General features: G+C 52.8%; 6 protein-coding genes across 6 annotated transcripts; 3 read left to right on the top strand and 3 right to left on the bottom strand.

The window, feature by feature from the left end:
• The first annotated feature begins 583 nt into the window (after positions 1–583).
• On the top strand, positions 584–3,187 carry AUR1 (Phosphatidylinositol:ceramide phosphoinositol transferase (IPC synthase)). The gene is made up of 2 exons (XM_062948184.1): positions 584–1,658; positions 1,767–3,187. Exons 1-2 carry the CDS (start codon positions 1,183–1,185, stop codon positions 2,755–2,757), a joined length of 1,467 nt encoding a protein of 488 aa, XP_062799595.1. The 5' UTR covers positions 584–1,182; the 3' UTR covers positions 2,758–3,187.
• A 1,728-nt stretch (positions 3,188–4,915) lies between these two features.
• On the bottom strand, positions 4,916–5,416 carry QC764_509325 (uncharacterized protein; the record flags this gene model as incomplete). The annotated part of the gene is made up of 1 exon (XM_062948185.1): positions 4,916–5,416. One exon carries the CDS (start codon positions 5,414–5,416, stop codon positions 4,916–4,918), a length of 501 nt encoding a protein of 166 aa, XP_062799596.1.
• A 51-nt stretch (positions 5,417–5,467) lies between these two features.
• QC764_509330 (uncharacterized protein) lies at positions 5,468–7,545 on the bottom strand (the record flags this gene model as incomplete). The annotated part of the gene is made up of 3 exons (XM_062948186.1): positions 6,401–7,545; positions 6,046–6,350; positions 5,468–5,991 (listed from the first exon to the last, which is right to left on the bottom strand). The coding sequence occupies exons 1-3, from the start codon at positions 7,204–7,206 to the stop codon at positions 5,468–5,470; spliced, it is 1,635 nt and encodes a 544-aa protein (XP_062799597.1). The 5' UTR covers positions 7,207–7,545.
• A 150-nt stretch (positions 7,546–7,695) lies between these two features.
• On the top strand, positions 7,696–10,417 carry GRC3 (Polynucleotide 5'-hydroxyl-kinase grc3; the record flags this gene model as incomplete). Its single annotated transcript, XM_062948187.1, has 6 exons — positions 7,696–7,749; positions 7,783–8,210; positions 8,268–8,514; positions 8,579–8,990; positions 9,047–10,232; positions 10,317–10,417. The coding sequence occupies exons 2-6, from the start codon at positions 8,132–8,134 to the stop codon at positions 10,415–10,417; spliced, it is 2,025 nt and encodes a 674-aa protein (XP_062799598.1). The 5' UTR covers positions 7,696–7,749; positions 7,783–8,131.
• Positions 10,418–10,964: 547 nt separating this feature from the next.
• On the bottom strand, positions 10,965–13,031 carry PRI1 (p48 polypeptide of DNA primase; the record flags this gene model as incomplete). Its single annotated transcript, XM_062948188.1, has 2 exons — positions 12,295–13,031; positions 10,965–12,228 (listed from the first exon to the last, which is right to left on the bottom strand). Exons 1-2 carry the CDS (start codon positions 12,666–12,668, stop codon positions 10,965–10,967), a joined length of 1,638 nt encoding a protein of 545 aa, XP_062799599.1. The 5' UTR covers positions 12,669–13,031.
• A 141-nt stretch (positions 13,032–13,172) lies between these two features.
• On the top strand, positions 13,173–15,752 carry QC764_509360 (uncharacterized protein). Its single transcript, XM_062948189.1, has 2 exons — positions 13,173–13,734; positions 13,807–15,752. The coding sequence occupies exons 1-2, from the start codon at positions 13,345–13,347 to the stop codon at positions 15,667–15,669; spliced, it is 2,253 nt and encodes a 750-aa protein (XP_062799600.1). The 5' UTR covers positions 13,173–13,344; the 3' UTR covers positions 15,670–15,752.
• The last annotated feature ends 416 nt before the right edge of the window (positions 15,753–16,168 follow it).

A 16,168-nucleotide genomic window follows, 5' to 3' on the forward strand; every position in this document is an offset into this window, starting at 1 on the left:
GGCATTCAAACTGACCCTGTCGCCCGGGCGTGATGACCAGGTGGCTCCCGGCGAAAATCACACGGGGGGTGTTGTGTGTGTACTTCGGTCCGCTCAATTACTTTGTCTGTGGTATCTCTTCAAGACTCGAGTCGTTGCTTGTATTATTATAGAGAAGAAATAAGCCAGACAAGAGAAAGAGAAAGAGAAAGAGAAAGAGAAAGAGAAAGAGAAAGAGAAAGAGGAATGAGGAGAGTCGGTCTTGTCAAGTCTTGGCCTCTCCAGCCAAGTGCTTGGGAATACCATTTTTAGTGCCTCGTTTGCTGGTGTGTTGCTCGCGTGTCCCGTAACCTTAGTATACCTTTGGTATGTGTGTGGGTGCGTACTTTGTACCGCCTAGCTTTGCTTCGCATGCATTCCCAAGTGAACCCACCCGTCCTTCTTTTAAACAAGGGCCACCGCCGTCATACTTTACCAAGGAGGGCCCCCCAGTCACAATCCGTCACACACTTAACCTCACTTGCTTCCCGTCCCATTCTTCCCCATTTTGCGATCTCGAGGTGTTGATCCTTTTCCCAAGTAACACACACACACTCAACGACAACCGACCGCAGGAAAGACGTGTGTTGGTGTGGCGTTTGAGCTGCTTTTCCTTCGTGGCTTTTTTTTGGAGCCCATTTTCTCTTTTTCCCAAACGGCCTTTTTTGGGGGTTGCTCGACAAGACGGAAAAACCGACGAAACGAACAGGACGGACGACCAAATCCAGTAATTCCTAGAAATTAATAATCAGCATCAACAAAGAATAAAACGGTCACAATCTATTCGACAACGACGTCAACCACGAGCACCTCACCTAAACTACCGGTTCAGGCCAATAGTGTAAAAAGAGTTAAAGAAAGCAAGCACGAAGAGAAATGCAGATGCAGCGACGATAGCCGAACCAACTCCAACAAATCACCTCTTCCCCTTTCCTCCTTCTTCATCCTAGGAAAGGGCCGGTTTGCCTCCCCGCCGGGTGGTGCATGTGTTGTGTGTGTGAGTGTGTGTGTGTGTGTGTGAGTGTGTGTGAGTGTGTCACACCTCAACCTCAACCTCAACCTCAACTCAACCTCAACCTCAACCTCAACCTCAACCTCAACCTCAACCTACCTACCTAGCGACGAACCTATTTTAGACGATTCCGGCGCATCACCATCGCAACCATGCCAGACTTCTCCCCCGTCCTCCCATCAACAACCTCGGCACCCCCCTCCCCGCCACATTCCCTCTCCGCCAAAACCATCACCACCTCCCCAAACCCCCTATTACCGCTCTACAACCTCGCCGCCAACATCCCCATCCCCGCCAAATTCAAAAAGGCCAAACCCTCTCTTCGGTTACAGCGGGTAAAATCCAAAGACGAAGCCGCCTCTCACGATGTAACCAAACTGCAAACATCCTTCGCCATCCTTCCCTCTCTCAAACAGCTCCAAACCCGCAAATGGACCCTCTGGGACCTCCAGCACGTGGTGACGTTTGGGTGTTTGGCCTTTTGTCTGCTCATCACACCATCAGCCCCGTTTGTCAAGAGCGCCGCGATGGGGTTGCTAGCGGTTCTGCTGGCCATGCCAGCGACGAGACAGTTTTTCCTGCCGTCGTTGCCGATTTGGGTGTATTTGTTTTATTTCTTTGCCAGCAGGTATGTTAGCGACCGTCATCCGAGAGAATCTTTTCCTTTTTTTTTTTTTTTTTTTTTTTTTCCCTCTTTTTTTTTCGTTGTCTGATGCTGACGATGATGATGAAAAAGGTTCATCGCCCCTGAATACCGCCCCCACATCTGGGTCAAGGTCCTTCCCGCGCTAGAAAACGTCCTCTACGGCGCCAACCTGAGCAACATCCTCTCGGCACACACCTACACCATCTTGGACATCATCGCCTGGATCCCCTACGGCCTCGGCCACTTTGCGCTTCCGTTGGTGACAACGGTGATGCTGTTTTTGTTTGCCGCCCCTGGGACAACGCCCGTCTGGGCGAGGGCGTTTGGGTACATGAGCATCCTCGGCGTGACGATCCAGATCCTCTTTCCTTGCACGCCTCCCTGGTACGAGGGCCTGCACGGCCTCGAGCCGGCGCACTACGGCATGGAGGGCAGCCCGGCTGGGTTGAAGAGGATCGATGAGCTGTTTGGCGTGGACATGTACACGACGAGCTTCACGACCGCCCCGGTGCCGTTTGGCGCGTTTCCTTCCCTGCACGGAGGCGATGCCGTGCTGGAGATGCTGTTTTTGCAGTACTGCTTCCCGAGGTTCAGGGCTTTTTTCGTGGGGTATGTGGTTTGGATTGCGTGGAGCACCATGTATCTGAACCACCACTACGCGATCGACCTTGTCGGAGGAGGGGTGATTGCCGCGGTCACGTATTACATTGCGAGAACGAAGTGGCTTCCGCGCCCGCAGCTGGACAAGACGACGAGGTGGGAGTATGAGTATGTCGAGTTTGGCGACAGGCCGAGGGTGGCGCTCGACGAGGAGTATGGTGGGATGGGGTTGGGACTGCTTCAGCGACGGGGGAGCGACGAATGGACTCTTGGGAGCTCATCGAGCTTTGACTCGATGAGCAGGGGTGACACCCTCTGCGGGAGCAGCAGCTCTTCGCCGAATATCCTCAGCCCGACGACGCCGAATGATGACCACCATGGGGGGGACCTGTGGAGCAAAGTCCGGACGACGAGCCCGAGGGCGGTGGGGTTGACTGGGGTGGTGGTTGAGGAGGAGCAGAGGGAGGTGTATGTGAGGTGATTTCTTGAGAACCTAATCGACACATCCATCCTTTTCTCGCCATTTCTTCGACTCGATTCCGGTTGCTCTTTTTCGATCGCCTTTTTTTATACAACACGCCACTACTGCTACTATCGTTATTATTTATCTGTCGGGGCCAATTCATCAGCATTTTATTGGTTTGGGGTTGGGGGCAAACAAATGGCATTGGCAGGGCATTTCGCAAACTGTGTGTGTGTGTGCGTGTGTGTGGTTATTTGGTATATACCCCATATCGTTCGCTCGCTTCATTTATATATATATATGTGTGTGTATACTGGAAAGGGGGAAGTCAATCTGGATAGACAGTCGTTTCTGTTTATTGGAGAAAGAACAAATCAGACTTTTGGATGGACGGAAGAGCGAGGGAGGGGGGAGGAGGGGGGAGGAGGATATATCCCATATAATGAGAGGTTGTCGAAGAGAAAAGGAGGGTGCGGGGGATATATGCCATCTGTTGGTCTTTTTAATGATAATGGCTTTTTTATTATTATTTTTTTTATTGGTCGGGGGAAGGGAAAGGATGCGGTGCATATAATGGATCAAGAGGGAGGGGTTGCATACCTAGTTGGGGAAGGGAGAGAGAAGAGATGGGTGATGATACCTGCGATTTGGATTTTGTCTTGAGAGCGAAGGGGATACTGGGAGGAAGGAAGGGTTTGCGATATCTAGGAGAAGGAGGAGGAGGAGGTGATGATGATGATGATGGTGGCGGTGGTGGTGGTGGTGGTGGTGGTGGTGGTGGTGGTGGTGGTGGTTTTGTATCATATAACGAATATCTCAAAGGAATTTAAATCAAGTCAAACAAGTGATTAGAGGAGGGATGGGTGTGTGATGTTGGAAGAGAGGCTCTTTCCCCTCCACCACCGGGACGCCTTCGGAGGGTTTAACCACTCTGGCCGGCCGGGTTCGGGTTGGTAGGCGGCGGCGTGGAAAAAGGGGGTTTCGGTTTCAGCCTCACAGCCTTGTGTCGTTCGGTTTTTTTTTTTTTCTTTTCTCTTTCTCCCAAGATTGTCACGAGTTGGATGGGTGTGTCAGATTCGCTTAATCGGCCGGTCCCAGAACGCCACCACTCCGAGGAGTCATATTCCCCAATCTGTACTTCTTTCCATCATGGGACACGGCGAGGGGAAAGGGGGGGCTATAAAAGCATGGGAGGTAGGGTCTGGAAGCGGGAACGGAGAATATCTTGTGTGTCAGGTAGACAGACAGACAGGTAGATGCTGTGAGACGGGAGGTAGGTAGGTAGGTAGAAAGATGCAACCCTTCGGAGAATGCAACATCAAAGATAATAAAAACCAAAAACTCAGAAAAAGGGTGATGCCGAACCGAAAACGGGAGATTCTTCTTATGATATATACATGACAGTCAAAGAGAGAGAAAGAGAGAGAGAGAGAGAGAGAGAGAGAGAGAGAGAGAGAGAGAGAGAGAGAGAGAGAGAGAGAGAGAGAGAGAGAGAGAGAGAGAGAGAGAGAGAGAGAGAGAGAGAGAGAGAGAGAGAAATGTTTTCAGCTCGTGGGGTCAAAGTCACGATGAATGAGGAAAATCGGCCAGAATATCTGGCCTAGTTCTGATTTTGTTGTCAAAAGCGAATGGTGTGTGTGGTGGGTGGCACCGGGCTGAAGGGAACGGCCGCCAATGCCGTCAACCATCTTGATAAATCGCTGGGAAAAAAAAAAGACGAGTACATTAATCTACAATTCAAATTGTCTGCATTCCCGTATCTGTCTAAACCCGACTAACTGACTATCTGGGCTCTGTGCCCATCCCCGAGTCTTACATACAACTGACTGACATATACCTCTCCCAATCAACCCACAAATTTACACCCATCTCACATTACATGCAATGTAAAGGAGAAGAAAGAAAGAAAAGTATGCATATCAAAAAAAGACAATAAACAAACATCCATCCATCCAGACCCATGTATGGAAAAGCACGAAAAAAGGTATCTCAACGCCCCACCCACCAACCCGCCGAACCCTTTATGCCCTGACGAAAAGAAATACTTTTGATGCCTGATGCGAAAAAGAAAACCGAAAACCGAAATTAGCGCGCTCTTGTGTGGTTCACTCGCGATGTAAAGACCCGAGACCAGATACTGGGCAACTTCCCAGCCGTGCAAGACACATGCCAGCCATTAGAACCGCACCTTCGACTTGCTCTTGAGTTTATTCTTCTTCCTATCAGCCTTCTTCTCCTTCTTGTGTTTCTTCTTGAGCGGAGAATCATCACGATTCTTGTCCTTGGCAAAGAGAACCTTGGCTGTGCTATCCTTCACGCCAGAGTCATATTTCTTGAGAATGCTCTTCATTGGCGACGAAAGAACTTGCGAGGCAGCACCAACAGACGGTTTTCGCGTGGACATGCTCTTCGAGGGCGATGAAGGGATAGTCGAAAGAGGGATACTCGAGGAGGCTTCGTCCGAGGGCTCCTGCTTGATCATGTTTTTCAAAGGTGAGGGGAGTGGGGGCATAGACATGCTGCGGGCGCGGCCCGGGTAAGGGGTCGACTTGCCGGGAACATGCACCCGGGTGAGCGACGTGGAATTGCTAGCAGGACTGCTGCTCGGAACCGTGTATGTGGGCAAGGTGAACGTGGAGGGCGGCAAAGAAGCCTCGCGCTTCTTGCGTTCCGACATGGACTGGTAATCGTCGGACTTGACCACGGCTCGCGGAGGTGAAGAGCCCACCTAGGCGCTCTTTCCGGCGGGAACAGGAGGCGGAATCGGCGTCACTTTACTTGCAGTCTTCTTAGCCTTGTTGTCCTTACCATCAGACTTTGTGACAGAGGAGGCGACAGGGGTAGCAGCCACGTTGTGCCCAGGGATGGGGGGAGGAGCAATAGGGGTCTCCTTGATGGGCTTAACAACGGGGGCACTGACTGCTGGGGTGCTGGCACCAACACGAGACTTCCTCGCCTTCTTGCTGGGCGTGGCAGCTGTCTCCTCTCCACCGAGCTTGCGCTTCTTAGCGGCCGCCTTGCTGGTGGCAGCAGCGGGGGCGGCGGGGGCGGCATCGCCCATCTCGACGTCTTCGTGCTCCGACTCGTCACCCATGACGGTGAGACCGTTGTTGGTGGCGCCGAACGGTGTGTAGCGAACCTTGAGCCCCTTAGGCTGGGGTCTAGGCGGCACGGGCGGGGCAGGCACAACGGTCTCCTGGCCGATGTGAGTCTTGCGCTTGATGTGGAGGAACTGCCCGATGGGCTGGTCGGCTAGAAACCGTCAGCAAACCCTCTATTCACCAAGAGAAAGAAAGCTTCACTCACCACTCTCATACTTCTTGCCATCCTTGCCGGGAATCAGGATCTTAACCGAGTGGCTCAGCTGCTCGAGTTCACCGCCGTAATCCACGCCCTCGTGGGTAAAGAGTGGCTGGCCAGAGATGAGCTTGTCCGTAGAGATCTTGTACTTCCTGATGACGTCGATGCCAATAGACTTGGGGGTGGTGAAGCACCAAAGCTGCTTGCCCTCGGCCTTTGCATTCGCAAGCATCTTGGCAACGCTGGCAGCATCGAGATCGGGGTCCACTTTCCGCAGATCGAAGCGTTGCTGAATGAGCTCAGCAGGGCGACTTGTCACTTGTTAGCAAGGTTCCCTCATCAAGCACAGGATGATTCTCACGATGACTTGACGGCTGCGGCGTTTTGGGCCTCCGGCTCAGGCTCCGACTCGGACTCAGATTCAGACTCGCCGACGGTCTCCTTGCTCTTCGCTTTGCTTTTTGCCTTGTCCTTCGAAGCAGCTGGAGACTTGGCTGTCGACGACTTGGCAACTGGAGCAGGTTTGGCTTTGGGAACAGGCTTCTCAGCTTCGCTCTCGCTCTCACTGTCACTCTCCGACTCGCTCTCCGACCCGCTCTCCGACTCGCTCTCCGACTCGGCCTCTTTGGCTTTCTCATTGACCTTGGCGCCGTTGACCTTGGCGCCGGCGGCAGGAGCATCCTCATCACTCGACTCCTCCGACTCACTGGACTCGGACTCGGACTCGGAATCGGAAGCAGCAAGAGCGGCTGCCTTCTTAGTGCTCTTGGCCGGAGCGTCCTTCATCTCGACATCGCCATCGTCGCTGTCGCTCTCGCTCTCGCTTTCGGAGTCGCTCTCACTGGAGCTCGAATCTGAGGCTTCGACATCCTTTTTGGTCTTAGTCTCGGTCTCGGAAGCAGGCTTCGTGCCGTTGGTGGTAGGCTTAGCAGCCTCCTTCTCTTTCTTCAAGTTCAGCTTATCGGCCCAGTCGTCATTGTTGTCGTCGGCCTCCTCGTCGGTAGAAGTGGAGGTGCTGTCGGTGTCACTGTCGCTCTGACTCTCGCTCTCGGACTCTTCCTTCTTCACAGGCTTGGGCAGCGCCTTCTGGCTCAAGGCATTACGGAGGCCAGCAGCTTTGGCGATATGCTGGGACAAGGTAGCAGAGGGCGCTTTGGGCCCCGCCATTGCGACTGTTTTGTGAGTTCAATAAAGTAGAGGGTGGGTAGTAGAAGTTAGCGGTGGCTGGAGGTGAGCAAAAGATTGTGCGATTCAAAGGGATGTTGTTGGTGGTTGATTTGTTGATTTTTTTTTTCTTTTTGGAAGCTGTCGAGTCGAGTCGCTCCAAAAATTCACGATGCGCTTCAGGAAAAGCGAAAAGTTGCTAATCCCTGCAAAAAAAAAGCGCGACGGGTTGTGGAGAGGTGGGGGCAGTTGATTGAGCGTGCTGATTGGCTAACCTTTCACTGCCGCCCTGGGAGAGCCTCTGTGAATAATCGTGGTGAAAGATTTCGTGAGAGGAAGATGAGACACTTGAAATTAAAAAGACGCAGAGTTATTTATTTAATTATTTATCTATTTTCATAAAGTTTAGAAAACTCAAAACAAAATTAAATAAAAAATTAAATAAAAAAATGAGTTAAAAAATTATATAAAAAAAAGAAATACAAAAATTAAATAAAAAAATAAAACAAAAAAAAAAAAATTAAATAAAAAAATAAAATAAAAAATACAATACAGAAATTCCCCCAAAAAAATCCAAAGAAAATTAAAAAAAAAAAAATCAAAGCTCTTATTAAGATTCCAGATGCCACCGCGGAAGGAACGCCCTGAAAGCCTACAGAAGGCAGGTACTGTCCGTACGCATCTCCGTTTGCAAGTCAAAAAGTTCAGGTGGGGCGCTCGAGTGCCTCTGTCTCGAAGCTTGAGAAGCCATTCCATTTCTTCAACGAAGTGAGCGAGTCCAGATCTTAGTGTCAAACTTATGCAAGAGACTTCATAGTAGAGAAACTGGACCCTAGTTTCTCAGGATCACTAGAGCATCCCAGTCAGCGTTTTGGACCAAGATCATTGTGGTCGTTGAACTCTTTTTACCCAACCACCTACAGTGGCAATGGCGATGAACAATAAGAGAAGGAAACTCGAGGGCGTTGACATCCCTCCCAAGGCCCCTGCCTCTCCTGCTACACCTGGTATGAATGAATAAAGAGCCCCGTAGTCATAGTATAGATAGGCTAACATTGTCCGAGTAATGAGCGCGTTTGCTGCTCGGCAACAGCTCTGGGGAGCCCCATTGCCAGTCGCAAAAACGCCTGTGAATAAAAATCCAACACCTGCCCAAAAAGATTCCACGCCTGCAAAAACAATACCTACTCGTCGAAATAAACGCGGGGCTGCCAAGGAGCAGGTTTCTACGCCTGTCAACGAAGACCCAACACCCGACCTCAACCGTGAAAGGGGTGATTCGATTCCTCCATCGCCTATTCTTTCCCCAGTGTACGCACGACACATACGCCTCGGGTTCCATAGATATTCTGAGCTGTGCTAACTGTTGGCATAGTCTTGGAACACTCATACCCCCAGTAGTCAGAGAAAGACAGCCTCAATACTCGTCCTTGAAGCCACACAAGAAGAACTATCAACAGAAGCCAGATGGTTGCGTGGCGCTAAGAACGCCTGATGGAGAGCGGCTGGTGATACTGGGAAGCTATGGCATCGGAGTCCATCAAGGCGAGGCCACCATCGCCGGTGCTCAGTTAACACCACTGGATCCAGTCCAATGGATACACGCTCCGCACTGCCATGCTCTCCCAGTCCTCCGTACTTCTGAAGACACCGTGGTTGAGCTGCATCCCCATCCCGCAGCTGATGGGTTGCGCCAGTTGGCAAAACTGAACCCTGCCTTTGGAAAACTCTGGAACGAGGTCCCCACCCAAGGGGTGCCATCCAAGAAAGACTCGACATTTCAAATTGTTTGTCTGTTCCACTCTCGACTGTTACGGAATTGTTCATGCTAACCCTCGAATAGTTGTTCTCCCCAGAAGACGTCCCTAAAAAGGTCGCCCTCCAAGAGCTCGTCTCCCCGCCAGAATGGAACAAGAAACTGGCCTCTCTGATCGCAACCAAGCGAAAAGGGGCCTCATCCCCCATCTTCTTCCTCTGCGGCCCCAAATCATCCGGGAAATCCACCTTTGGGAAACTCCTCGCCAACCGTCTAATCACCGACCGAGCCGGCAACAAAAACGCTCCTTGGTCACCCATCTACATCTTAGACATTGACCCAGGGCAACCCGAATTCGGCCCCCCCGGCGTGATCTCCCTCGTCAAACTCACCTCCCCCAACCTCCAGCCCCCCTTCTGCCACCCAACCCTCGAACCAGTCACCTCAATGATCCGCTCCCACGCCATCGCCGCAGTAACCCCCGCCCTCGACCCAGAGCACTTCATCGAGTGCGTCATGGACCTCTTTACGACCTACCAGACCCAGACCCATCCCGGAGAAGAGAAGAAACCACCAATGGTAGTCAACACCCCAGGCTGGATCCAAGGTCTCGGGTTGGACATTTTGTCTGATCTCATCAAGGGAATCAAACCGACAGAGGTGGTGTACATGTCGACCGAAGGACCAGAGGAAACCATTTCTGGTCTTCAAGCCGCCATCTCTTTTATTCCCACCACCGCATTCAGCACCCTCCCCTCGCAAAACACAACCGAAATCCTCTCCCCCTCCCGGATCCCGTCGTCTCTCCGTACGATGCAGGCAATGTCTTATTTCCATCTTTTGCCGTCGCTGTCAACTTGGAATTCAACACCGCTGTCACATTGCCCCCCTTGGAGGGTGAGGTATACGGGTCCTGACAGGGGATTCAGGGGTATCCTCTGCTACGACTACCAACCTTCACCGAGAATCTTGGCAGAGGCAATCAACGGTATGGTTTTGGCGCTTGTGAAAATTTCCAACTTGGCCGCGTTAAGGGGACTAGACAACATAATCGAGGCTGGGAGTGGGAAGATGCCGTTGATAGACAACCCTATGGGGAAGAGCCTCGACCCGAAGTTTTCGGAGCTGGTGGGGTTGGTGCTTGTGAGGGGGGTAGATGAGAGGAGGGGCGAGCTGCAGTTGCTCACGCCGGTTGGGATGGGGGGCGTGGAGAAGGGAGAGGGGAGGTTGGTGTTGGTGATGGGGAAATTTGATACGCCCAGCTGGTGTTATAGTGAGGAGTTGTACTTGAGGGATCATGATCAGGGGAAGGGGGAAGAACAGGGGGAGAGCGATGGGGAGGAGAGAGGAGGGGAGGAGGAAATGGAGGTTCCGTGGATTCAGAGGTTGCATGGGAGTCAGAACCGGGGGGCGGGGGGGAAGGTTTGGAGGGTTAGGAGGGATTTGGGGAGGAGTTAGATGGTGGAGGGGGGATGAGGTTTGTTGGGGTGATGATGGTTTGGGATATAAGGGGTATTTTTTTTTTGGTTATCGGGTTGTATTTCATCTAACTTGCTGGGACCTTCAGCCTCCACCAATGACACCGACATCGGTTACACCCCCATGTGCCCTCTTGGTTGGACCGATCATGCTTGACACCTACTACCGCCCATCCATCTCATGGAAACGGACAGACAGGAATCGAACTCACATCACTGATAAGTGAAGGCTGCTGTGCTGATTACACCAGTTGGGGTCGTTTTTGTGCGAAGCTTCTTACGGGACGGGGCGTTGGGAATGGGGTTTATGGATGGAGCGGAGGGGTGGCGTTTTGATTGCGGGAGGTTTATTGTAGTGAGGGAGGTTGACTGTGTCTTGCAGAAGGGAGCATGACACTGATAGAAACACATGGACAGAGATCACATAGCTGAAGAAAGAGGCAGGTTCGGAAAACATGGCCATGTCCCATCCATATACACCTCTACACAAAAAACCCACCATTAATACTACATCACTCAAACAAAACCTAAAAGTCCAGGCCCCCCTCCTCCTCCCTCTCCCTCTTCACCCTCACAAACTCCCTCTCCTCCCTCAACAGCCCATGCACAAACCCCCTGAACTGATCAATATAAGGCTTGATACTAGTCTTCTCCCACTCGGCCCCCCTTCTGTCTTCATCATCCCCCTCCTTCTTCACCACCCCACCCGCCGTATCAATCTCATTCACCAACCCCCCAATCGTCGGCACACCCAACGGATCAAACCCGTCCAGATCATCCGTATCAATCGGCACACAAACCCTCCCGGTCCCAGGGTGCACCACAAACGGACTCTTCAACAAATGCGTCTTTTGCTCCGTAACCAAAATATCCAGCCGTGGATACGTATACTCCAGCACAATATCCTGCTTCGCCTCCAACAAATCCTTCGTATTCACACTCCCCATCGTCTTGGCCACCGAATCAATATCCCCCCACTTGACCACCGACGACCGCCCCGGATTAGCCTCCCACTTCTCCTTCAGCGCCACCCTCAGCTTAACATCAGGAAGCAACATCAACAGCTTCTCCGCCCTATCCTCCTCCCTCCACGGGTCCTGCGCCTCAAGCACATCCGTCAAAAAGTGCTCCTTGAGAATCCCCAAACTCCTCGCCAGATGCGGATGCAAAGGCCTCCTGACATTAACCCTCTTCCCGGTCTTCTCCCCCCCCTTGACCACCGAGAAATAATTCCCAATCGCCTTCCTCTTGTGATCATCCAACCCCCTCGCCTTGCGATCACAGACCCAAGCGTGCGCACCTCTCCTCCCGCTGTACACCCACATGACATGCTCATACCCAAAGTCCTCTTTCAGCGCCACCCCCAGCACCTTGATCGCCATGGTGATGAACCGCCAGCACTTCCCACAAATGTTCGCCTTGTCGCAGCACGTCCGAACATCGTCATAGTCCGTCAGATCGATGTCAAAGCAGAGCTCCTTCGCCACTGGCTTGAAGGCGCTCGAGTTGCGAAACGTCTTTCGATCGCGGGGGTTGGCCGTGTAGATGGGGCCGATCTCGATGCGCTCGGGGAGGTGCTTGAAGACGTCTTTGCGGAGGAGGTCGAGGGTGGCGTAGGATTGGAAGCGGAAGACGACACCCCCGGAAAGCCAGAGGGAGAACTCGCGGTGTTTGAAATCGGGGGTGGGGGTGGGGGAGTGGTTGAGCCATTGGAAGTAGTGGCGCCAGGGGAAGAGGAGCTGGTAGAAGGCGCGGAGGAGGTCGGGGTTGGAACCACCGCCGGAGGGGCGGCTGGGCTGGATAAAAGTGTCAGTGTTGTGATGGTGGGGGGAGGGTGGGAGAGGAGGGGGGACATACCCTGGAGATGAAGGCGGCACTTGGCCTGTGACGAGATCTTTGTTGGTGTGGTTGTTCTTGCCAGAGAACTCATCGTCCGAATCGGAATCCATCCCGTCGAACAGATCCTCGAGTTTGATGTCGGATTTGGTTTCCTGCTTGATTTCGACGGGGGCGTCTTCTTCTGCTGGGGCGCTGGAGGGTGGTGGTTCTTGCTCGACGGCGGCGGGGGGAACTACAGGTGGGGATTCGACTTCGTCGACGTCGGCCATGAGGAGGTCCTCGTCTGTTAGGCCGCCGTTGCCTAGGTTGAGGGTGGTGTCTTCCATTGTCGGGGTGAGCTCAGTTCGAGCTGGGGGGTCTTGTTGTTCGGGGGTTGATTCTGAATGAGGCATTGTTTTGATTTGTGGTGCTTGAAAGACTTTATTGTCTGTCAGTTTAGTATAAGAGCCGTTGTTGGATTGGCACAGAGAGACTTGATGGTGATGCTGAATGTTGCCTGTTGGGGGAGGGACCCTGGTGGCATTGAATTTTGGACAGGACGCGTCGAGCGAATCTCAGAGCGCGTCGCGCGTAAAGTGGCCCCCACTTGTACCGCTGGGATGGTAGGAACATAACCCTAACCCTGTCACTTACATGAGAGCGGCAGCTTTCGGGACCGCATCAGAGACGCATACGCAAAGATGGATCTCAAGGTTGTCTCTGACAGGGCTGGAACCAGGAAAGATGGACGCCCCGATGGTACATACATGCCCGCGATGCCTTCTGATGAAAGGAGAGATTTGTCTCTTGTTTTCTTCACGATCCGAATAAGACTGCAGTTTTGATCTCATATCCAATCACTGCTCCTGCTGGTTGCCACTTGCGTCTTCAAATGATGGCCGGCCCAAGCGTCCGGCTCGCCTGGTCACCCTTGTCTCGCCCACGTCATTCACTGCGCCCAGGCGTGGAACAAGGGGCAGGCGCTCACTCAACAACGAACGACCACTGCCCTAACTCCCAAGCTGAACAAGCCCACCGTTATCCGTAACCTTCTGCTGCCTTCGACCCTCGAGATTTAAAAAAGCAAAAATGACCGGCGCCGGCTTTCGATTGATTGTCGAAAACGGCAAGTTTCGAGACGCCCACGGCCGCCAGATCACCCTCCGAGGCATCAACGTCGCCGGCGATGCCAAGTACCCCAGCATACCCGACCAGCCTTCCCACGTGGCCGAGAACTTCTTCGACGGCGACAGTGTCAGGTTCACAGGACGACCGTTCCCCAAAGAAGAAGCCCATCTCCACTTCTCGAGGCTAAAACGCTGCGGTTACAACACCATCCGCTATGTCTTTACCTGGGAGGCCATCGAAGCCGCCGGGCCGGGTATCTACGACGAGGAGTGGATTGATAACACGATAGGTGTCTTGCGCGCTGCGAGGGACTATGGATTTTACATTTTCATGGATCCTCATCAGGATGTGGTGCGTATTTTGTTGTTCTTGTCTGGCTGCGGCAGAGTGCCTTGTGTCTGATGCTATCCGTGCTCGTTACAGTGGTCGCGATTCTCGGGCGGATCTGGGGCGCCCATGTGGACGTTGTACGCTGCCGGTCTGAACCCACAGAGCTTTGCTGCGACGGAAGCTGCTATTGTACACAATGTCTATCCGGAACCCGAGAAATTCCCCAAGATGATTTGGTCAACCAATTACTACCGCCTTGCTGCGGCTACCATGTTCACCTTCTTCTTTGCCGGCAAGACGTTTGCGCCGAAATGCATCATTGATGGGATGAACATCCAGGACTACCTGCAAGGGCACTTCATCCGTGCCTGTGAGCATTTGGCCAAGAGGATACACGAGGCTGGCGACATTGAGAACGATGTCGTCTTTGGGTGGGAGAGCTTGAACGAGCCAAACAAGGGCATGATCGGGTATGAAGACATCAGTGTGATTCCGAAAGAGCAGAATTTGAAGAAGGGCACGTGTCCGACGATATGGCAGACCATTCTGACCGGGTCAGGGCGGGCTGTCGAGGTTGAGACGTGGGATATGGGTCAGATTGGGCCCTACAAAGTAGGGCGGACGTTGGTGGATCCCCATGGCGAGGTTGCGTGGTTGCCGGCCGACTACGACGAGTCCCGTTATGGGTACAAGAGAGATCCCGGGTGGAAGCTGGGCGAGTGCATCTGGGCTCAGCATGGGGTATGGGACCCGGCTACCGATACGCTGCTCGAGAAGGACTACTTTGGGATACACCCGACGACGGGGGAGCATATTGACTATCCTTATTTCACCAACAACTTCTTCATGGACTACTTCCGGGCATACCGGGATGCTATTCGAAGTCACCACAAGAATGCCGTTATCCTTCTGCAAGGCCCGACGATGGAGCTCCCCCCAAAGATCAAGGGGACTCCGGATGGCGATGACCCTCTTCTCGTTTATGCCCCGCATTGGTATGACGGCATCACTCTGATGACCAAGAAATGGAATCGGTACTGGAATATCGATGTAATAGGTGTCTTGCGCGGGAAGTACTGGACGCCGGCTTCGGGTCTACGGTTTGGTGAGACGGCTATCCGGAAGTGTTTTGCGGAACAACACGCAACCATGAGGCAAGAGGGCTTGGACTACATCGGGAACGTGCCTTGTGTCATGACCGAGTTTGGTATCCCATACGACATGGACGACCAGAAGGCGTACAAGACGGGGGATTATGCCAGCCAGTCGGCTGCCATGGACGCCAACCACTTCGCCGTGGAGTCTTCCGGTCTGGAGGGTTACACGCTGTGGCTCTACATGACCAAGAATGTACACGAAAGAGGAGATCAATGGAATGGTGAAGATCTTTCCATCTTTTCGATAGACGACAAGCTGCTTCCTGTCTCGCCGATACCCCGATCACCCTCGACATCGAGCCTCCTCAAACCCGGCGACGGCAGCCAGCGCAAAGAAGTTGATGATGACGGCAGTGTCACGCCAGCTAACCTCAGGCGGTCCCTCACCAACCCGTCCATCTCGAGTGAGGTGACCAGTCGGCAGCCCGAGCTCACTGTCGCTCCTGGGTACCGAGCTGCCGAAGCCTACGTGCGACCGGCACCTGTCGTTACGGTCGGAACTATCAATAATTACTTTTTCGATCTCAAGCAGTGCCAGTTCAACATGACCATCATCGCCCATAAAGCAGCCGAAACAGACACGCCGACGATCATTCTCCTTCCTGATTACCATTTTCCAAAGGATGAGTGCATTGTGGAGGTGAGCTCGGGGAAGTGGGAGATCAGCAGTGATGAGGAGGAGTCTATTATGCTGCAGAGGTTGAGGTGGTGGCATGGGAAGGGAGAGCAGGTGTTGAAGATTACGGGGTGGTCAAGAAGCATAACATTGGGGAGGGAGGGGGGTATTATGATCAGCTGAGTAATGCTGTGGATTTTGTGGGGAGTTGCTCGGTGATGTAAATGTGAACGATGGATTGAGAGGATGGGGCACACGCTCTTTTTGGAAGGGGCTGGGGGGGTGGGTTGAAAGGGGCGCAGCAAGTACATATACATATGATTCTTGAGGTTTGATAGAGAGGATCAGCGATACCTTTTACATTTTATTTTGGTAACATAGCGCGTTTGGTAAGTAAGGGAGTATATATAATGAGGGATGAGTAAATGAGATATACGAAATTGGGAAGTTTCTGGATCGTTCCTGTTGGGTGTATCATGATGACTGGGGATACTTGACACCCCGACTCTTTGAGGTACCTTACCAGAGCCTCGGACAGGTGATATCATGTTTGGGTGCCCGGCTGGACGGGATCATGCCCATTCCCACAGGGAACGGTGGTGGTGCAGCTAGGGGCAGTGGTGAAGACGGCGTGAAACTCTTATCTACTTAACAACGGCTGCCTTGTAGACGGTGGTAAACC

Source organism: Podospora pseudoanserina, chromosome 5, assembly GCF_035222485.1.
Source record: "Podospora pseudoanserina strain CBS 124.78 chromosome 5, whole genome shotgun sequence".
NCBI classification, from domain to species: Eukaryota; Fungi; Ascomycota; class Sordariomycetes; order Sordariales; family Podosporaceae; genus Podospora; species Podospora pseudoanserina.

Coding starts and splice junctions, on each gene's coding strand:
- AUR1 (XM_062948184.1), top strand. CDS start 1,183: ATGCCAGACTTCTCCCCCGTCCTCCCATCAACAACCTCGGCACCCCCC. Junction 1,659..1,766: donor TTTTATTTCTTTGCCAGCAG/GTATGTTAGCGA, acceptor ATGATGAAAAAG/GTTCATCGCCCCTGAATACC.
- QC764_509360 (XM_062948189.1), top strand. CDS start 13,345: ATGACCGGCGCCGGCTTTCGATTGATTGTCGAAAACGGCAAGTTTCGA. Junction 13,735..13,806: donor TGGATCCTCATCAGGATGTG/GTGCGTATTTTG, acceptor TGCTCGTTACAG/TGGTCGCGATTCTCGGGCGG.